The sequence below is a fragment of the Larimichthys crocea genome, chromosome XIII, assembly GCF_000972845.2.
Source record: "Larimichthys crocea isolate SSNF chromosome XIII, L_crocea_2.0, whole genome shotgun sequence".
NCBI classification, from domain to species: domain Eukaryota; kingdom Metazoa; phylum Chordata; class Actinopteri; family Sciaenidae; genus Larimichthys; species Larimichthys crocea.
In genome coordinates this window covers 15,875,462-15,898,672 of record NC_040023.1, presented here as the reverse complement: position 1 = coordinate 15,898,672, position 23,211 = coordinate 15,875,462, and the positions used below count along the sequence as shown (strand labels likewise).

Here is a 23,211-nt window from a genome sequence, read left to right as displayed (position 1 = left end):
ACAAACACTGACACAGAGCTTGACATACACTCTTTATTATGACTCCCACACACACACTCTTCTCCTGTCACAAACACACTCTCGCTACACCCTTCAGAGGTGTTTGGCGTGGTTCGTTTCTATCATTTGATCATCAGAGGGGGTGAGGATGCAGGTAGAATGAGAAAGGTGAGGCTTGTGGCAGGGGTGAGGGGTAAAAGGTTGAGGACAAAGAACATGATGTGATTTTCTTTTATATTGTTTGAGAATTATTGTAACGAATTTCTATAGGAGAAATTCTCACTGTTGTTGCTATGACAACACATATAGACCAACAGTGTTGGAATATACCACAGCCCCAAGGCTATCTGGGGGTGTGCCAGGTGTCACTGTGTGTCTTTGTCGATGGGCGAGTAGGGTAGACCTCCACAACATGTGAACTATTTGATGTTCTTATACACAGCAAAAAGTGTATGTTGTCTAAATTACAACACATATTGGATAATGCACTTCATGTACGCATGCATGTGTGTATTTGCATTGTTTTATCTTAATACATGCATGTTGGTATGCACTTTATTTTAACCTCCCTCCCTGTTCAGCATTTTTAGGCAGTAAATATTTAATAAATGTTTCATAACACACTATCAATATAAAACATAGTTATATGTGTGAAGTGTGTGTTAATACATTTGACAACAACTACAGTACATATTTGTGTACAACTACATTATATTGTGTTATAAACCATTTATTACATACTGGTTATGAATGCTAAATGAAGGGGTGGGGGTTAAAGTGAAGTGGTGTGTTTGTCTTCCCTCTACAGTCTCTTGATATACTCTAGTTCTCGATGGGTCATCAGGTTAAAAGGAGGCAGAGTAGCTGCCATTTAAAACCTGTTTTGTCACTTTTTTGTGTGTGTTGAACATTTTCTCTTTATTGCACCCACTGACCCGTTTGGGAAACTATTCTCTTCTGCTTATGCGTGAAGCTAAAGATGCAGTTTTTTGTTGTTGTTTTTTTACCTGTGAGTGTGTGGGTGTTATACGCAGAAGCACAGATGGGTGATTCCCCCCTTTTTTTTCTGACATATACGTCAACGGCTGTAGTGGAGGAAGCGAGGGAAACACTCAGGCGTATGAAACAAATCACAGCAGCACAGCCATCATCAGCCGTGTCAGTCTGTGGAGATTGCACAGGGAACCCTGCTGAAATCAAATGGATGCAGGCGTATACACAAACAAACTCTCTCTCTCACACACACACACACACACACGCCCCTGCACATGCATGCACACACACGCACACACACTTAGCCCGCCTTCACAAACCAATCAGCACCCCACTGTTTCTGGCCGAGGAGGACCATTTTCAACACACAATATACACACAGTTGAGTATGTGCACACCGCGCTGCACTTATACATACTTACAGTGGCTCCTTTACCTAAAGCTCAGACATGTATGAATGCTTGAAGGGTTTTCCATCGGCTCTCATCATATTTTATTCATAGTTTTGGACTAAACACAAATAGAGTGGATGAGTGTTTAGACGTGGGCACTAATGCCTGTTTGTGCGTTACATTTTAGTGAACCCAGCCAAAGTTATTTTGGGCAAACCTGTCTTATCGTTCAAGAGTGTGCACGATGAAGTCTTGGCTATTTCCTACACGCTTCAAAATGTTGCATGCTCCCTCGCTCTCGCTCTCTAACTCACAATATTTTTTTTTTATTCTCTGCCTCTCTCCCCCCTTTTCCCTCCCGCTGTGAGTTGCACGCACTCACAAGAAGGAAGGAAGAGCACTCATACATTTTCATTAAACACTCTTAATCTTAATTCATTGCTTATCAGGAGATATGTGACCTCATTAACATTGCCTTCTTCTACATTTTTCTCTCCTCCTATGCTGTGCACACACCCTCGCCTCCTGCATTCAGCCCTCTCTCTAAGCACTCCCTCCATGTTTCCTTCCTTTTCCATTTATATTTACTCATAGCTCTTCACTCTCTTTATCTTTTCTTCCCTTCTCCCTTTTTTTTCTCTGAGTGCCTGCCCCTTCCGAAGAACCTGTGAGCACTCAACAGTCCCATTGAAAACAGTGTCTAATCTAAAAGTTAATTAAGTCTGTCTTCCTCCCTATGTTCCTGCTCCTCTTCTCCTCTCAAGCATGTCTTTCTGGTTGAGAGACTGCTGTCACTCTCTCCCAAATGAATTTGCCATATGTCCCATGTGGGCCGAGCTGGAATACAGACAAACTGCTCTGTGTTTTAGACTTTTACACTTCCTGCAGGCCTCGAGCCTCTTGTGACAGGAGGAGACTGACACCATGTAATTCAGATTGACAGCATCTAATTAAATGAAATTAGGTAGTGCCAATCTTTGCTGTGTTTTTTTTATCTATAAGGGGCATATTTTTCAGCTACATATAGAGGCGATATAGAAGGGATCTCACACCAGATGGATTGGAAGTGAAAATAGACTTGGCTTGACTCAACATGAGGAAATGTGGATCTGGAGCAGAGCTATCCTTCTTAATCCTCTCCTCTCTCCCATTCATTTCTCCTTCTGTCGTGCGGGTCCCTTCCTCATATTTGTCCTCGCTCCCTTCAATCATCTGGGCTAATTCCCTGGCTGAAAGCCGCCGATTTACCAATTCCTCCTCTTTACTGACTGACTCAGTGCTCTGTTTTGTCCTCCTCCTCTTCCTCCCTCTCTACCTCCCTCCCTCTTCTATCTCAGGGTGCAGGCTGTACGGCTCTGGTGGTTGCCGTGGTAGCCAGGAAGCTGGAGCTGACCAAGGCCGAGAAACACGTACACAACTTCATGATGGACACGCAACTCACCAAGAGGGTGTGTAGGCTTGTGTGGTGTCGGTGGTGTGAATGAGTGTGTCTCGCACAAATAAAGCAAAACTATAATTCTGGAAAAAGAAAGCACACATTTTCTACAGGCACCATGCTTTGTTACAGAACTGTATTTTATAAAAGAAAATACAGGTTTTATGTGTTACCCTGCACTATATTTTCAGATTATTTTGGGGTTGTAGACAAGGTGCCTGAGAGCCTGGTGAAAGAAGCTTGTCCTTTTTGCTGCCCCTCCTTCATCTTCCCCAACAACGACATCACACTATCACCCTGTATTGTTGTGACAGAGTGCTATGTTATTTGAGTGAGTGAAGGCAATAAAAGGTCATCGCTTTCTCACCCTCTCTGTTCTGCTCCCTCACTTACCGTCTCTCTTTTCCTCGCCATCTCCAATCTTTTTCCTCCCACATGGCCATCCCTCCACCCTACCACATCCCTTCCTGTCTGACATTTGTCTCTCTTACAGTGAATCCCCTTCCCTCCCTCTCTCTCTTTCTATCCATCACCGTCTCTCTCCTCTCCTCCCTCCTTTGCCCTCCCCTACCTTTCGTCCTAGCCCCCTCAGTGCCTCCTTCCCTCCATCCCTCACTCCCTCTCTCCACCGGTCCTTTTCAATTTTTCATACAGTTGAAAGACCCAAGTTTTAAAAATAGCTCCCATATCAAATATGTAGGGTGCATTATGGCAGCAGGGTATCTGAGAGACTCAACGGGGTCGGGTGATCAATAATTTCAGCATAGATAAAATATCGACAGACAAGCCTAATAGTCACTCAATTGGAGCCGGGCTCTCACTTCATCTTCCTGCAGGGTTTGGCCAGGTCAGCCAGAGTCTGTTTTCACAAGACGTTTAACACCTTAATCCATGTGTGTGTGTGTGTGTGTGTGTGTGTGTGTGTGTGTGTGTGCGTGCGTGAGAGAGAGATTTGTGTCTGATGTACCTCCATTTGAGTGGATTTTAAACTGTTATTTAACTGTATTAATTATATAAAAGTGGATATTGTCATCATATTTTATATAAGACATTGTGGTCTCAGAATTATCATATTAGGCTTGGCCTCTTTTCAGATTGCCGTACATTTAGTACAGATATTTGTGCTCCCCAGGGGATGACCCCTAATTTCTTTGGTGATCCTCTGACTTTTACTTTCACACCACCAACAAGTATACATCTTTGGCTTTTAATGAAATATCTTGACAACTGCTGAATGGATGACCATTGAATATTATACAGATATCCAGCTGCACTTTGCACTGTGTTTTGTGCTAATTAGCAAAATGTTAATATGCAATCATGCCAAACTAAGATGGCGAGCATGTTAAACATTATAATACCTATAATGGAGCATTCTGAGCATATTAGCATGCTTGCATTAACATTGAGCTTAAAGCACAGCCTCACAGAGCAGTAGTTTGGTACATATTTGTACCAATTGGTAGTGGGGGAATCCTTCATGGTTAATTAATTTATCCATTAGTTTTAGATATTTCAACTTCCCTGCTCAGTTTGTACTAGCAGCTCATGGTGTTACAGTAGGCTAAAACTGACTCTAATATCATAGCTCATCACCCCATAGTTCCACTCCTGGACACCTATGGGATCATGATTTTGTTATTTGATCCCATAAACACTCAACAATTGAGCCACGATAGCCTAATATTGCTGTTTGACATAACTTCAGTCTACAGTAAATACAAATTGTAAAAAAGGTCTGTCCAAAAACATTCATTGAACTATCTTTTTATTCAGGTTATTCTTCATGGCTATTTTATGTGTCTGTATATACACTAAAGGTTCAGCCTCTCACTAATGTGCACTAATTTGTATGTTTATTAAGCTGTTAAACACATGTGAGAATATATTTAGTTTTTCAAATTAGTTGAACTATTCTACAGTCTCTCCACATACCCCCTGCCAACTCTTTTGTTCCTGAATCCTTTGATTTTTAAATTGAAAATAATACTTTTTGCAGCTAGTAACGCTACTCACAGAGTATCTCTACTCAATATCATGCAATGTCACATTTTAAATTGAATGTGCTCATCAGTCCAGTAAATCACAATCTTAACAAAGCCAGTCATCAGGTAAGGGAGGTGCCATACAACACCATACATCATGCTGCTTGGTGACATTTCCTTCAAAGGGTCTTTGGTTTATGCAGGGGTAATTGTCTCCTGCCCTCTATTACTGAGAGACCAATGATTGAAGCTGTTGTATTCACATTGATTTACATGGCTGGGGCCAGTCACTGCCATATCATCCTAACAAGAAAATACACTTCATAATAACAATGCTTTATAATGAATAATGCAATGATAGACTCCACATCTTGCCATAATCATATGTGTACACACACACACATATATAGACACAAAAGCACATACACTGCCTCTCTACATCAGTGAAACTGTGTCTCCTTCCCTTTGAAGGATTAACAAGAATGTCAATTATATCCCAATCAATGACGCTCTTGGCTATTGAAGCATGTTGCTGCTAATATCTGTGTTTGATGTCGTTGCCTTTATCTTTACACAAGTGTTGTGCAACAAGCGTGAACTTACAATAGCTTTGAGCACTTGCATCCATGCATTAATGCATTCACACATACACCTCACAAATACTAACAGCTGTAAAAAAGGGAACTCTGCTGAGTCCATTGATGCCTTCCACAAGTTTGTTCATGAGCTATGAAAGGGGACGTGGCAAAATGGTGTCTTTCATAGTTTGATCATGTTGTTTGAAACCGTTTTGTTATGGGACACTCCATGCCAAATTTCAGCCATTTAAAGTATGGGAAACTTTATGTGGATCAACCAACAGAGTGAACTACAGAGCTGCTGATCACATCTAAAAGAGATTTGAGTGTAAATTTTCACCGGTATCTAAATATTAGACAGCTAGAGCCCTACCACACAGATCATTTTAGTCCAAATGTGTGTGGTATTTTTGACACTTTCTGACATATACTTCAGCATACTTCAAAATATTTTCACTTTCTATCATTTGAGTGTTCTCTGCTTTCATCCTCACATCTGAGTTTTAGACGCACCCGACAGGACTGAAGTTTGAAATCTTGAAATCTTGTGTGATGTATATCGGGTGTCGTGTACCGAATACTCTTATCAGAGAAGATGATGTGCTTGAAAAAACATCATTCAAAATTCACAATGTTAATTTTTTTAATGTAGTGTTCAGTGAAGTGAAGTGTTCCTCTCCCTTTGATAGGATTATTACGGATGTTAATTAAATAACAGTTAGTCGACCATGTGTGTGAGGTTGTGAGTGCTCGTGTTTGATGTCAGGACTTGTTGTCTTGATGCAGAGTGTTAATCGTGTGTCTGAAAGGCTGGCACTCTGGTTGCAGCAGTGTGTGTTGCTTCATACTGGTTAATTCAGAGCGCTGCTGAAAGTCCTTCTGGTCAGAACTTCGCCCTGAACGTTCACAGAGCACTCTCGACACTGAAAAAGTAGGACACACTTAATGTAGGCGCTAAGTCAGTGGAGTGGAGTGGTGTCTCCTTCCTTTTGATAGCACTACCATGTCAATTAAATGCCACTCACTGAAGCAATAAGCCAATTGACCTTGTGAATATGGATAACTGAGTGTGTTTCTGAGGTCATTACTTTCATTTCAAGCTTTTTAATTCTTTTTGCAGTGTTGAAAATGTTAGGTCATTCTATAAATTTAAAAGCCGAATGTGTATTCTGTCTCCAGTCTGGGCCATTGGTTAATTCAGAGCACTTTTAGAAGTCCCTGTGGCATATTCAGAGCTTCACCCTCTCTGAATACTGAGTACACTCTGGGCTCTGGCCAAGGAGGAGGTGCTGCAATGCCTTCCAATGTTTACACCACTAGCCAAATGGGAGCAATCTAACCCCTAAAGATTTCTACTAAGCTAGCTTTCACTGCACACTGTAAAAATAACTAATTTTCTGACAGCCTTTTAATTCACGCGCAAGCCAAATGGATCATTATCAATGTGGACGTTTCGTGACAGCGACAAAAATTGATTTGACACTCCATGAATGCATTTACACATCTCTCTGATGTTTTTTTTAATTATTTTTTTTATACCAATTTAACCCGAGTGTCTGGATTCTTGAAAGGTTCTCTCACCAATTTAACCCGAGTGTCTGGATTCTTGAAAGGTTCTCTCTGGTGTGCTGTGTGTGTGTCATCTAACAAATGACCTCATTCAGGAAACACAAATCGCATAAAACTAATAGAGGCTGGTTATTATTTTCATTTTACGAAATGCTCTGTGACCCCTCATTGATTTGTATGAGCTTCTGTCTTACGTCTGTATGCATTCATGGATGTGTCACAAGGTTTGTGCGTGCGCACATGTGTGTGTGAGACTTGTCTCTTCCATTTGTCACCATGCATCTGCGGGAAGGTCAAAGCAGGTAAGGCCTTGTGTCTCAGTGGCACATGGGAGGTTGTTGCCAAGGTAATTGGCCTGTTTGTTTATGTTTCTGGTCTCTTAGAAAACACTATTGGATCTCTAGCACCATGGCGCATAATTACTAATAAATACATAAGTCGTTAGAAGGTCATTAATGCTCTCCTGGATTTGAAGGGTCAAGCTTCTTGGTTTTTCCTGTGATGTTAGAAAAATAAAGGGAAAGCAATCCATGATTTTTTCAGCACAAGCAACAAATGATTAACCAACCATTTTCAGCATCTGATACCAATATATAAATATTTGAATCCATATTACAGTTATTTTCAGTAATGACATTTCTAAAATATTTCTATTAACTGATTAACTTATACTCTGCAGTATGTCATCAACCTCCCAACACGATGAAGTGTGGGAACCCCTTGTCTTAACAGATTTCTCTTGTACCTGCCATAAGGTGTGCCGTGCAGGGGAGCAGCCAGAACAGATCTTTGACCCAAACCAGCCATATGGCCCCATCATGGTTGCCCAAGTACAGGCCATATGGTCCAAGAATGGCTTCTGCTGCTGTCGTTTGGTTTCTTGTGGTGCATTGTTAGCGGATTAATATTTGTTTTTCATGGAGTTGCCGTCTTGGCCTCAGTTTCTACATTAACTCCCATGAGGAGAGAGATAGAAAAATATAGAAGGTGTTGGGGGAAATTAACTGTAAGATACAAACAGTGTGGTATCATCGGTCCCAGTTATTTGCATGTGGAGCAGGTTTCCAGGATGTAAATGAAGGATGAAGCTTTAGCAGCGTCTAATTAGGTGGCCTGAAGCAGTGCAACAGGCTCCCTGTGCGCTGCTGGACAGATGTAGAAAGTTTTTGTGTGAAAACTTATACAGTGCTGTCATTGTTCATCATATTTCACTCAGCCCTTGGTGATTAATCAGCTGATAAATACGATTTGACATATCAATTTACCAATGGGCCTGTAGATATGAGGGGTATTAGATGTGCTTTTCAGTAACCTGGCCCATGATTAAAACTAGAGAAACTGCATTTTGTTCAAACATAATCCAGACAAAGTAGTCAATCTAATGAAGCTACAACACTGACATTAGTGCTGTAGTTGTGGCTGTACTTGTCTTGTAACATGTCTTTATTTTGATGATGCTTCTTCTGGATCTTTGTAGCTCTGTCAGTGCCTGTCTGCATGCCTTGCTACATGGATGGGAGTTCTGTAATCCTATTTATACACAGTGGGGGGTGAGGCTCAGAGGGAGAAACATGGGATAACAGGATTTACCTTGTACTCCAGCCCTAAGTACACATCCAAATCCCATGGCATGTGAATATTAAAATTTTTAATTTTATAAACTAAATTACTTCTTTATTACTTCTCAGCATTTAACCCATCCAGGCTGGCACCTGTTGGAACACACATGCACAGGGTCACACACTCAGATTGACAGATGCCAAATTCACTGGAGCAGTGAGTGAACCGCCAGCCTTGGGGTTATTGGACGACCCACTCTACCACTGAGCCACGGTCGTCCCAATTAAACATAAATGTACTTTTTATCTTCTTGGGTTTATTCACATGAGATTTCCATGCTATATATATACACTGTGTGTGCATATATATGAATAAATTGTCAATGAACAACCTGTATAAAGTTAAGAATCCATGAATTTGTAATGCTAACTGTCATTAAGAGTGATTGATTATCTGAATGACTCAATCTCCTGGAGCAGTCTTATATATTATCTATAGTATGTTAGCTCTTTTTGATTTGACTTCCTCTGTGTCATTTAAAAAACATCTGCAAGGCCCAGGGCTTCCTTCTCTCTTCATCTGTAGCCAATAGTGTGTGTTTGTCTGCATGTGTGTATGTGTAGGCGTGTATGTGAGTGAGCAGTCCTTGACTGCGGTGGATAGGTGCTGATTAGCCAAGCTGCCGGGGTCTTTTGTGCTCCTCAGACGGGGGTATAATTGTTCTTTGTTCAGTGCTCAGCATCTCTTTGAAGTCTCTCATTCAATTTATGTCCTTACAGATTCTCTCTTCCCTCCTCCCTTCTCTATGGTATCCACTCGCATTTTTTTTGCTAGGTGTCAGACCCCTGCGTTATAATTATATAGTAACCTATATGGATATACAGTACATCAAACGGGCAGGGGCATATATGGAAATAAATTAATGTAAAAGTGTCCTGATCCCTGTCCACAGAAATCAATCTGAAGCCCACCCTGACATTTTAAATGAAGTATTTTATTAAATCACAGCAATCTTGCATTTAGATGATACAAACCAAAGATAACAGCAGCCTATGTCTGACCAGTGAAATGGAGAAAAATAACTATCTCGCCATTGACTGAAGCCAGCATCATTACATCGGCTATTTCTCTAATATGTCTCTTCTGCAGGGATGACGTTCGTCTTTAATGGCTAGTTGAAGATCAGTGATTCATCTCGCTATTGTTTCTTTTAGTTTCTGTCATAATTAAACAGAAGATCACTGGTTTTAATGAACTCCGGTGGTACTGTAGTGAATCACTTCTAACCAGCCAAGATAATGCGGTCCATTTGAGTTAGTCTGCGATATAATGTGGCATATAGACAGACAGAAAGAAGAGAGAATTATGTGTGTGTGTGTGTGTGTGTGTGTGTGTGTGAGACTCCTGTTAGTTCTCATTGCCAAATCTCCCTAAGGAGAGAGCTGTTTATGAAAAGCATTGGCAAGCAAGCTGGTGTGTGTAGAGTGAGACAGAGAGAATGAGGGCAGCCTTTAAGAAGAGAATGATGGTTTAGGTTGTTTTTTTGTTTTTTTGCAGGGAGACAATGGAGGATGGAGGAGAAAGAGAAAGAGGGCTGGGTAAACCTGTTGACTGCTTCAGTTGCCAAGGGCTACCTGTTGCTAACCGTGTGTGTGTGTTTGTGTGTTGATTGTCTGGTTGCAGATAAAGAATGCAGCAGCTAATGTGCTAAGGGAAACCTGGCTCATCTACAAGCACACCAAGTTGATGAAGAAGATCGACCACTCGAGAGTCCGCAAACACCAGCGGAAGTTCCTCCAGGCTATACATCAGTGAGAACACACCTTACACACACACACATACACACAAACACATAAAAAAACACACAAGCGCACAACAGTGTAGTTGAGTTTATAAAGCCTTTGAAATCAGCTGTACTTTCTATCCACCCACAGGTTGAATCAACGCTGATAATCAGATAAAGTGCATAAATCCCTACACACACACACACACACACACACACACACACACACAGAAAGAGAGAGAGAAAATGAATCATCATCTACCAAAGGGCAGGTTCACTCCAGGCAAATACAGTTGTGGGACTGGATAATCAGTGCACTGAGCACTATTAGAGACACTGAGCATCATATTATATTATGTGTACTAAGGATTGTTGTTGATACAAATACATGCAGCTGAACTTAAATATAATTCATTCCTTCCATAGAATTAAGTTATATTTTAATAGCGTGGTTGTCTTGTTAAAGGTTGTTTTACTAAAAGATTTTTGTATATCCTCTGTTTAGCATCACAATTAAGTGTCCCCCTTTTTTTTTTATCTTGAACAGTTCAGCCTAGACTTGAGAACATTAGTGCCTTTATAAGCCAGAGTCAAGAGACTGTTTTTTTTTGTTTGGCCTTTTCAAGCTTTATTTCTGATAAAGACAGCTGAATAGTGACAGGAACGCGGGGAGAGAGAGACGGGGAATGACATGCGGGAAAGAGCCACAGGTCAGATTTGAACTCTGGGCTTCCGCAGCAAGGACCAGGCCTTCGCACATGGGGCGGCTGCTCTACCAACTGAGCTAAACGCCGCCCCGAGAGACTGTTTTAATTGTAACATAAAGACTAATCCTGCAGCATGTGGACTGTGGATGAGAGGCTGACTCTGTGAGCACAGTAACAGGGTAATTTCATGGGGTTATGAGTATGTTTGTATGTAACCTGGAGGAGGTGCAGCCTTATAAAATCAGCCTGCACTTCATTACAATAGTGGAAGCCACAGGGTTTGTTTTATGAAAACAAAGATTAGATCTTTAGTTCACTAACGCTCATATTGTGAGGTCCTGTTTTTAATTTGACCAAAGAAAGGTGATTTCTTTTGTTTAATCTATTTCCATTCTCTTTAGTTTATTTCCCCATGGGCCCTATTCCCCTGAAGGTTTCTCAATATTAAAACAACTTTAGAGCTTAAGATCTCTCTTATTTCAGCATCAAATGTCTGTAAAATTTCACCTTTATCTCAAAGTTACAGTGTTTCACTATGTGATTGCTATGTTTGGACATTCACATCCAGCAACTCTCCGTAGGTAGAAATTAAGCTGAATTAGGCAAGGTGACCGCTTCACAGTGTTGTTGTCCGGTCGCGGAGGGATTAGCTCTCGTGGACCGACCGCTGTGTATTTACTGTGTTTCAACTTTGTATGTGTGTGTATTTAATGTGTGTGTATCTGTTTGTAGATTACGCAGTGTGAAAATGGAGCAGAGGAAACTCAGTGATCAGGCCAACACACTAGTGGACCTCTCAAAGGTGAGACACACACACACACACACACACACACACACACACACACATGCACTTCACTGCATAACCGTTGCATAGGTTAGTAACTCATACCCAACATGCCTTTGCCCCATAAAATGTACCACAACATTCCTCCGTTTCAATGCTGACCTGCCCGTTTCTGTTGCTTTGTGTCTCCTAGCAACGGGAACAAGTGTTAAAACAGGGATGACTGAGTGAGAGAGAGAGAGCGAGGAGGAAATGAGAGGAGGGAGGGGAGTGCTCATGTTTTTCTGTTACTGTGTGGGTGTCTGAGTGAGAATGTGAGCGCACACGTATGTGTGTGTCTGCGTGTGAGTGTGCGTGTGATTGTGAAAGAGAGAGAGAGACAGAGGGTGAGACTTGAATAAGAAGGAGGAGGAAAAAGATCGAGCGAGGGTGTGTGTGTGTGTGTTTTTGTGTGTGTGTGTTTGTGTTTGTGTCTCTACAAGAAGCAATGCCTTTGGCACCAAATATTTTGCAATTATGCCATTTCAATGACTCCATCTGAATTGGCCACTTGTGCGTTTACCATGGTTACAGAGGCCAGGATGTGCTAGAGACAAGGCCTTCCTTTCAATCTCTCTCTCTCATCTCTTTCTTCACAATGTTATAACGCCCACATAGAGACTTTCCTCCAGCCTCCTCTTCATTCCAGCTTATACTCCCTCTTGGACCTTTTTTTTTGCCTTTCGTCTCTTACTCACTTCTCCCCAGCCTGATGCTTGCCCTCTTTCCGCATTTGCTTCACTCTCTTTTACTTTTACAATCTCTTCTATTTTTTTCTCCTAAAGGGACCTGCATAATACTCCTGTATACATATTCACAATCTGTCTCCCTTCTTCAAAGTACTCTGTGTGCACTGAGTCATCTGCATCTCTCCTCTCCGTTCATAGATGCAGAGTGTCATGTATGAGCTCATGTCGGAGCTCAACGACCGCAGCGAGGACTTGGAGCGCCAGATGCTGTCCCTGGAGCAGCGGGTGGAGCAACTCACCGCCGGTTTCAACACCTTGCCTGCCCACCTCTCGGCCACCCTCAGTGCCCAGCACGCTGCCTTGATCCACCTGCTCCGAGAGAGGGACGCAAGGGATGGTAGAGGAAGTGGTGGGGGTGGTGGAGGTGCTGTGGTCCCACTGTCCCCAGCTGCTTCGTTAAGCACCGCGCCAGCTTCAGTTTCTCCAGTCCAGGTCACATCTCCAGGGCCGCTCCTATCCCAGGTCCCTACTTTGGCCTTGGAGTCCCCTCTGTCGCCCCCACCACTGAGCCCAGAGGGGAGCCTGGAGGCTAGTCCTAACCTCAACACCTGCACTTCAAGCTGCTGAAGACAGTTCTGAGGACCAGGAGAGGACAAATATGGAGAGAAAACAGGGAGAGAGTGGGTGGGGGTGGTAGTGGTGGTGGGGGTGCTATGCTGTGCTGTGGTAGTCCTCTCACTTCAGACTAAAGGAGAGGAACGAGGAGGGAGGAGGAAAGAGAGGCGATCCTCTAAAACTAGTGCTCCATGAGGGAGGGATGAAGACTGGGGACTATGCAGAGAAGTAATAAGATTAAGATGGAGGGCCAGCGTGAATGATGAGACATGTTAGAGACTTTGGGGCACTTTCCTTGACGAGGGAAGGAGAAGAAAAATGGAGATAAACTGGAGACTCTAAAAGGTGTGAGGGCAGGAAGGATGTCAAGAGGGTGAGAAATGGTGGTAGAGAATACGTAGAGGGGGAAGGAGAGAGGAGGAGAAATAACTAGGAATAATTATATGAACTCAGCGCTCCTAAATGGAATCCACTCCAATTACTGAAAAATGCCCTTTATTCTCTCTCTATCCCTCCCTCTTTCTCCCTTCTTTTCCTCGACCCCTCTCCCAATCGCTCTCTCCCTTCATCAGGAATTAATGACCATGACTTTTTATCCTTATGATGTATTTTCTATCTGAATGCTAATTGTGTGTTAACGAGTATCCCTTTAACAGAAGGTTCGATCAATACGACCATGATAAAAAAATAAAAAAAACTAGTGGCACGCACCACACACACACACACACACACACACACACACACACACACACACACACACACACATGCGTGCGCATACAATTTATATCGAAACACTATCCACGCAATACGAGTTAACGCAGCACAAACATAAGTACACAAGTTTTTCACAATGCAGGCCCTATTTACACTGACACAAAGAAATTAATGCAGTAGCCCAGAAGATAATACTAAAGCCTATACTGCCAAGCACTCAATGCACTGTCAATCTCCACAGAGCACTGCCAAGCAATGGCTGCACTGTAAAAAATGTTCATCCAAACGACTTATGTTTTGTGATTGTGGGCTAATGGAGCAGTTTGAACTACACAATTGGGAGAATTGTAACTGGACTACACAAACTACACATCAAGTTGAAATAAGTTGGTATGACACAGAGGGACACCATAACGTCTGTTTGTGATGAAGAAGACAGTAGAGGATGATAAAATAACCCAACACAACTACAACAAGACTTTATGACTGCATTTATTGAATTACAGATTGAGTTGAACTGATGTTGAAGTGTATTTTTAGGTTTGCTGTACTGAAATGAGACTTCGAAAGAGTTTTTGTTTATTTTCTGTGAACGTTTCTCATGAAAAGCTCCGAATATTGACGATTTAGTTGTATGAAGTGCATTAAATACTGGGACGGTTGTTGAAAAAAATAGATTGCAACACAAAGATTTATTAAACTTTTCAATCTTGGTTGATTGATTTTGAAAATGACATTACAACTGTTTATGAAACACTGACTCCGCAAGACAGAGCCTTGCACAAACCTAATGCTCCACATCTGGTGAGTGGTCTCATTCTACGTTATTAAATTTACCGGTGTTTATCTACCCAGAGGTCTTCTGCAGACAGTTAAAATAATGTTTTCCATCAATAATAAATGATCTGCTTACTGAGAGGTGGCTGAAGTCAATGGACTTAGATTGAGGGATGCTGTAAAGTCTATTGTTTTGCTTTCGTTCTCTGAAGAAGAAAAAATGAAACTTACAATTACAAAAATATAGATTTTTACATTAGTAATTTAATTGACTTTAAAAAATCCAATTATTTAGCTGTGTGATTATAAGTTAGTGCGATTCATATTTTTTCACAGTGTATGGTTGTGTCTATATCCCTTTATGAAGGAAAAATACACTTTTTTTCACTCTTTTTCAAGCTTGCAGTCCCAAAACAATGCACTGTTATCATAAATGTATTCCATGTAAAGAAATACACTCGAATACTCTTTGCTTGCTCGATCACTTAAACTGCCATCCAGACACAGGAACAGACACCCACACGCACACATACACACAGATATACACACACCTCGACAACCAAAGTGCTCTCTCTTAAATGGACTTCAATAAGAGGCAGGGAACGCTGCTGTCACTGGGGACAAAAGATAGCAGGAGGCGTTGCAGATTTCTTGACAATATTTCTGAGGGAATAACTGTGAAAATCTGGGCATGGACTTGTTACAGTGCTGTACATGGACTGCTCTTCACTGCTTTAAGAACAGATCAAGGTGGACTACGGATGAACACAAGGGAACACAAATAAACCTTATTAAGGATAAATGGCCATGAAGGAGCAGCTGTTTATGAAATAAATAAAACAGAAAGATAGACTAAGGAATATCTGAGATGAATTATAATGGTGATGGGAAAAGAGACAAGCCTACCCTTGCAATGGAAACAATATCGAAAACTGTCTTATAGCGACACGCTGTGGCCGGAATACTGAATTACATACGCTTGGGATATTGTATAGTATGCTGTTAACGAAATCTAGCTTTGTATTGCTTAGTCTTTTCTACCATTATGATTAAACGCAGTTATAGCTGATATCTAATATTACTAAACTATAGTATTCTTCTCATTCGTCATGACAATTATGATATATGTATTAACAATACGCTAAATAATTATGAACAAGGAAAGTGCCGTTTGAGGTTGAAATTATTTTGTAATTTTATTTTATCAGAGAGAATTAATAAAGTATATATCTATAACATAATAGCTTCCATGTTTTTTTGTGTTGCTGTTTTTAGTTTGATTTATTTTTTTATTTTTATTTTTTCTGTTTTTTTTCTTCTTTTTCTTTTTCTTTCTTGCTTTAGAAAAAATAAAACTCTCCCTTCCAAAGTAATCTACGTGGTACAGATATCCTTCATTTAGTGTAATCAATTTTACTCATCAAGCACATTTTGTTGTTCATTCTGTGCGTATGTACATCGAATAATTAGCAATTGGACACACACACACACAAACTAATTTCTGAGCGGCTACCAGCGGCTATCTTACTTATTTTGTCAGTCAGCTGTGGGCCTCTCTTTCTGTAAAAAAGATTATATCTCTCTGTCACTGCTGCCAATTCATTTGGAGTACAATTAGTTGGACATGTGAGGAAACAATGAAAATCACTGATGTAATAGCTGGTCGCTGTTTTCGTTCTTGGGTTGCCATGGTTTCAGTAGTTCCCAGGTTACGCCACTGATTTTCCACTTGCTCGTTCTCTCACGATATTTATGAATGGACCGTAAACAGCGACTTGGTAACTAATTTTCAAGTGAGTTAGTTGTTTTGTTTTTTAAAATAAGATTTTAATGAGCCAGCTATTGCTTTATCAGTTCAGTGTTCGAGCTTTAACCCAGCTAGGTTATACATTAGTTACCTCTTGATACTTATTATGTATTAAATTCCAGTTTATTTAAATAACTTATTTGAGCTAAGGTTAGTCAGTCAAGAAGTGCCATGATGAATGGTGAGTAACGATGTGGTGTTATATATGCAGGGGTGCTAAGTCCATCAGCGCTTGTTAACCTAGTTGGATTTAATGACTTTTTGAATGTGTATAAAGTTGCTTTTAACAGAGGACAGTCTAGGCAATTTGGTGTGTGTCTGTCTCTGTGCTTGTGTTAATCTATGTGTGTAACTTCAGGAAATCATAAAGACCATGTAAAGCCTCTGTCTATGTCCAAGCCTCCCTCTGTTTCTGTCCTCTACATGCAGCTAGCAGGTCTTTTCTGCTCCGTCAGTGTCCTCTCTGCTGGCACCAACCACCACCAACATCATACAGTCATCATGAGCATGAGGGGGATAACTCTACCTCTAACCTCTAACCCTATAGTAAAACTATATTTGTAGAAATGTGTCACCATCAACTATATAGTATACAATTTAGGATTATGTTGTATACAGTTACAGTACAGAGAATATTATACAACCAAGATGAAGCTGACCGATGGATGGGACTGAGAGAAAAAACAATTACAAATATCTCTGCTACTTCAGCACCATGGACAGCGTCGTGAATTCATTGATACAGTTAGTTAGGCTGATATTTAGAGGTCTTAAACCAGTCTAACTTGCTCAAACCTCTGTTAAATAAAGGATCAACAATTAACTAACATATTCAACTAAACAACCCCTCTGCTCCTTTAGTTTCTCTGCTACTCAGGAATGAATAAGGGGGAAATCAGTTTAACAACGGGGCTGCATTTTGCTGAGGAGAAAGCCTGTGTCTGGTTTTACCCTTGTCTAATCTGGGCTCCGCATTTTAAACCAGCTAATTAGAAATTAGGCTGTCTAAGCAGGGATATGAGTGGTGTGCTCAATTTGTTTTCGCTGCATTTCAATTCAGGTCAAGCAAAAATGATTTGTGTTTTAATGGAAATGAAGCTATAGCTAGGGAAAATGCCACGGCACGTGATTAAGGTCACACACGAGTCAATGCAACAACAGTGACTATAAATTCCACTCAGAAGTTATACTCTGATGACTCTGTGCTGGTGCAGAGAATTAAAGCTCAAATCAAGCGTACTAATCAAAATGCATGTGGCAGTCTATTGCTGAAATTAGTAGACTAAAAGCCAGCAAGAATAAACTTATGTGCTTATTGGAAAAATAAGGAAAACACAGAAACACAGTGGGTAAAAGGATATTTTGTGCTTGCGTTGACTGCAGTGGCTGCATTTAGGTCCATGCTTACCTGTTTGAAATGACTGTTGTAGCAGCCTTTCAGGTCACGTATTGGTTGAGAGTGACAGATGAAATTTAACAACACAGTATTATTTGTTTTAGGATTTGTATGTTGGTCAGATGTCTCGTTATAATTGGGTGTAATTCTTTGTTAGGTTTATAATCTAACGTGTGGGATAAGAAGTGATTAATTCTCACAATAGGCAGCCATGCAAATACAGTGAAGTTGTTGTTTTTTCTCTTTGAATTTTTGTTTGTTCATTTGAACGTTCATTTTTACAAGTTTTTCTAACGTTGTGAGTAACAGTGGGAAGCCTACATTCATCATCTGTGTAGTGAAGACATCACTGCTCAGAAAAGTCCGCAAAAGAACCACACACAAAGTGTTTGTTGTTTATAATTGTGTGTGGACTGTCAAACTAAAATTACATTTCTATAATCGCTCACTGGCCGTGGTGTGAAATAAGTCACATTGAATAAACTGAGATCCTATATTTAGGTCTTTTCACTGATAGTTGAGTCAAAGCAATTTAAAATTAAACACCAATGCTTGTCCTGAATGTGACTACACACTAATCTTCTCTGGGCTTATGTGTAAGTAAATTTACTTGAGCATGAAGGCAGTCACAGCATTCACATAATCTCCCTTTAACAGAGGAAATTGATTTTCATTTTTCATAAATCTGGGTTCATATAAACCTAGCCTTGTGTGTGTCTAGCCCAGGGAGAAAAAAAAACAGAGAAACAGAGGTATGAAAGCCAGGCAGCCTGCGGCACTGCTCTACCCAGGGCACAGCTCATACACAGATGTGATGAGCTTGTTATTTACTGGCGGTCTCTTCTGCCTCCCCTGGGTGTTCATTTCTCTCAGGCTATGTGCATTGTCATTATTGTGCTCTGTAATTTTAAAGCCAAGGTAATGTCCATAGACTATTTTTTTAACAGTCTCCTCTGCTTCATTCTTTCTCATCTCTGCCTGTCTCCCAGTCTCTTCATTTTTTTAGGAAACCCATTTAGTCTGACAGGATTGCAGTTTGAGCTGAGGAGAGAGAACCCGGAGAAAAACGGAAATTGGGATATGATTTTACTCATATGCCATACAAACTTAGAAAGAAAGAATGACAAGAATATGACTGCAAGATTATTGTATTACTGAAGAACATTTTACATAAAACAAAAGCAAGAAATACCAAAATGTAACACCAGAAAAATCACATTTGAATAACTGTATATAAGAAAGAAGAAAGCCCCAAATCTCAAGGTTTTAAGCTATTTATTACAATAAATAGTTCTGAACATTGACATGATGGGTAGCTTTGTTCCTTATTTGGCTTTTTATATCTTTCCCCGTGCCTGCCCAGATGTAACCCTTAGTTTTCAGGGTTACCAGTTACCCGTAAAGCAACAACACACAGACAACGATAATGATGTTCTCAGAGTGAATCAGCCACACTGACAGCTGTCTAGACAATATGTGCTACACTGACTGATTCGCATCCTAGTATCAAGCCTAACGCTCAGGTGTCATTGAACGCTCATCTTTTTTGATCTATAGAGATTCTCATGTCGTACTATATTCCTCAAGGAATTATTAAGAAACACATTCTTCTTAGCTAAGACTTAACCATTCATCCTGAATTTATTAAGGTGACTTGGAATAATTGTAATTCTAATCCTCTGCCTTTATCTCTAAAATCAGAGAGTTTTTACTAAATGTTTGTACCTCTCAGGTCAGTTTGACCATAATAAATACATGCATGCACTCACACAAGGCATACCACAACCCAGTAGTGTGTTTCCCACATATATCTTTTTCTCTATGCATGATTCTGTTGAACTCCATGTGCCCTGCTGCTCTGTCTGCATGGTAGAGTCCAGCTGCCTCATTACACTTAAAAGCAGAGACCTAACCCCACACTCCTGTATTAGAAAGGACATCTCGTGTGTTTTTGTGCATGCGTGTACGCATGCAGCTTCGTCTGTGGAAGAGGAGGCAGACAGGTGGATGCCGTAGGTCGGCCACCATTATCACATGCCTGTACTGGTCCACGATCATGTGGTACGCCTGTCAACTGTAATGTCATCATCATCACAAGCAAATGTCACCTGGTTCTGTCAGTGGGAGACTGTTCCTATCATAACGGGATCTTTTGGCTATCTCTGACTTCTCTTTGTCTTGACAGTTTCCTGGAAGCTTCTGTCAGCAAAACATGTTAATGTTGGGAATGTTACGCACTTAACAAAGGAGCAAGCACACACACTATTGTCCCATCCTTTTCATTCAGTAAAACCTTTCTGATGACTCCACCAGCCATAGTTTACCAGGATACCAGATCTTTATCCCCCCATTCTGATGCTTTATGTCCTGGTGTTTCCCTGGCAACCAGAGGGACAGACCTGCAACACATACAGGTGTGTGTGTGTGCATGCACAAGTGTGTATTTATGTATGTACGATGAGATGGATTAGAGGCTGTATTGAACTGGGTTTGCTTGTGTGTGTGTGTGATGTGCAGGTAGTGCTGATCAGTGACAGTGATGTTGCCGTGGTGATGATGAAAGGAGAAATAATAGTGGGGAAGAGAGTGTGATTCACAAAGTGGATGCACAAAACCGTCTATACACCACCACAGGACAAGTACATACCTGTATTCCTGTGTCCCTGTATTTTTTGTGACCCTGTCTGTCCTCATCTCTCAGCTAGATGTCCTTTGGCATTCCCCACCCTTTGTCATTAACCTGATCCTGCTCCTCCCTCCATACCTGTCCCCCATTTAGTCGCAGAGTACATGCACCAATGACTTTCCCATGCTCATCTGCCATACTACCTTTGTTTTACAGCCATTTCTGCCCACATGTTCTGTAGACCTGCTTGTGTTCACCAGTCTGTGATCTGCTTTATGCCAAACTGTAAGCCTCTTTATTGAACATAGTGTCTTTTATTCGCCCTGCTCTGAACCCTGTTGTCCCATACATGAACAGGGACATCTTAATTTTTGCCATTTTCACACTTGATCTTAGTTGTATATCTTTTTTATCTTCTCTTGTCTGTGCAGGTGTATGTGTCCAGGCCATGTAGTCTGCTGGTTGGGAGAACAGTATGCTTCCCAGTTAACCAATCTTCCCTTACCCACTTTCAGCATATCTCTTCCAGTCAGCACCACCTCTAAAGGGCTCTCTGTTTTTTTTTAAAGCACCCAGTTGGCCAAATACTGCTACTTGATAAATGTACACACCAACATTTGGCCTCCAGGTGTTTCAATTATAGTCCAAGTTGTAGTAATGTCCACATTTATCATCGCAGTGTAAGTTGATGATTTAATTTATATGGAAACTCTATTTAAATTCTAAATTTATACCAGATACTGGGTGACCTTTTATGGTGAAGAAGGATAGAAATGATGAGAATTCATGCTGATAATACTACCATAACATATTGTTGTTGTTTTGGGCTGAGTCAGTGCCTTCCCAGACTCTCCAGATCTTCAAGTACAGCACTTTTCTGTACCTCAGCACTTCAGCATCTTGCATTAATGATGCAGTGTGAGTGCAGGTGGGTGGCTGGTCTTCAGCTCTGCTTGGCTTGGCCCAAGTAAGTCAAAGAGTTGTGGAAGCACATCACCCTCCCTCACTTACTTGCCAACTCGTCCTTTCATATACACCTACGTAGACGTTTTCATTTAATGGATTGGATGCGCACAATAAATGGCTCAGGTTGTTGAGGGAATATGCTTTCTGCCCTTTCTGTTCAATTAACTTTTCTCATGCGAAGTCCATTAGAGGCTTGATTGGATTACTTATCTAACACATACTGTATACAATCAAGGAAGTAATGTGGACGTTCCATTAGTGATAACTGAAAAAGAATTATTAATGTGTGAGTTTGTTGATATAACATATCAGATTACTGGTTTTTAAATGTCTACCTGATCCATTCACACTTTAGTGTCCAGTCAGCTTTCAGGGCATTAAAATCTAACACACCCTCACTCTCATTTTTTTCCCATAAATGTTTTATGTAGTTTTAATGCCAAGACCTAAAAAGGTTGGCCAGCATCCAAACAGAAATGTATACAGTAAAGTGGACTGTACATATATTTGCAGCCAGGCAGCTTAACAAAAGGGGATAATCACTCTTAGAAAAAGCTGATACAGTTGGTGAAGTGCTACTCATGTGGTCCCAAGAGAGGTGGCTGCTCTACAATAATGCATTAAAGATCTTTGTTCCCCTTTGTTGGCATCAGCTGCATACTCTCTAGTGTCTTTTTGTTGATCATGGTTCAGGTGGGATCACTGGGTCCAGGACATACCGTTGTCACTATCACCATAGAAGCGGACTGGTACAATATTAGCTCCATGACAATGATGGCCACCCACACTCTCCTCAGGCTGCATGCAGCGAACATGTCTGTATGTGCGAGAGAAAGAGAAGAAGTAAGGGAGCAGAGATTGTTAATTGACCTATTTTTCAGACTGTTCAGTTGAATCGGGGATGAAGAGAGAAACGAAGAGGTTTTTAATGATGCCACATGGGGGTTATGCTTTGCTTCCTCCCCTGACAGGACTTCAACTGTTGCCACTTCCACCGACATAACTCTGTTACCTGTTACTCCTCTATGTACTTTACCCATGGCCCAGTGCCACTTACATGTTTGGCTCACAGTTTTCTCTCTGACTGTCTGGCATTTTCTTTATTCTTTCTAGGTTTCTATTTCAGAGGCAATGCCCTCTGTCAGAGTGTCACGCCTCATTGTATATGAGGCAGGTCTCAAGTCGTGGCCTCTGGCCCCTTGGAGGAGGATGTGGACAGGCTGAAGTTGGGGGTAGTCAGCCAATTAGAGCCTAGGAACGGCCAGCACTCAGCAGCATGCCACCAGTATTACTCGTCTGGCTCTCGGCATCCAGGTGGGACTCTGGTATTTGGTTCAAATCAAATGAGATATTTTTGGCATCATAGCCCAGCTCTGTAGTTGTCTCTTGACATCAGCACACTGGGTGCATTATTATATTAACGTTGTGCATGTGTGCCTGTCCAGTGGCTCGTGTTAGTCAGTATTAAAACTTCAGGCTCTGAACCATCATCCATAAAAGGAGGAGAAGAAGCTGAAAGTGAACTGGGGCTGCTCTGTTTCTTTGTCTCTCCTCTCTCCTCCTCCTCCATCCTGTCCAAACCCTCAGTCCCAGTTCTCCACAAGCACAGCAAGTTTTTTCATTCAGTTTTATTTCCTCTGCTTTTTTTTAGCTTGCTTCCCTGCTACTAGTGCTATACCCTCTGCTTATCACACTTATGCACTCATAAACAGATGCTAAGACTTCACACACTCACACACACACACACACACACACACACACACACACACACACACACACACACACACACACACACA

The 23,211-nt window shown here is 41.2% G+C and overlaps 1 protein-coding gene across 2 annotated transcripts in view; it reads left to right on the top strand.

Annotated features, from left to right (window-relative positions):
• kcnn3 (potassium intermediate/small conductance calcium-activated channel, subfamily N, member 3) overlaps window positions 1-14,516 on the top strand; it is a 54,215-nt gene extending 39,699 nt beyond the window's left edge. For both annotated transcript variants that reach the window (XM_019253958.2, XM_019253960.2), the window contains 4 exons: window positions 2,723-2,833; window positions 10,196-10,323; window positions 11,735-11,804; window positions 12,713-14,516. In XM_019253958.2, coding sequence (XP_019109503.1) covers window positions 2,723-2,833; window positions 10,196-10,323; window positions 11,735-11,804; window positions 12,713-13,141 — 738 coding nt within the window. In that variant the 3' untranslated portion in view covers window positions 13,142-14,516. The remainder of the gene's footprint in view (window positions 1-2,722; window positions 2,834-10,195; window positions 10,324-11,734; window positions 11,805-12,712) is intronic.
• The last annotated feature ends 8,695 nt before the right edge of the window (window positions 14,517-23,211 follow it).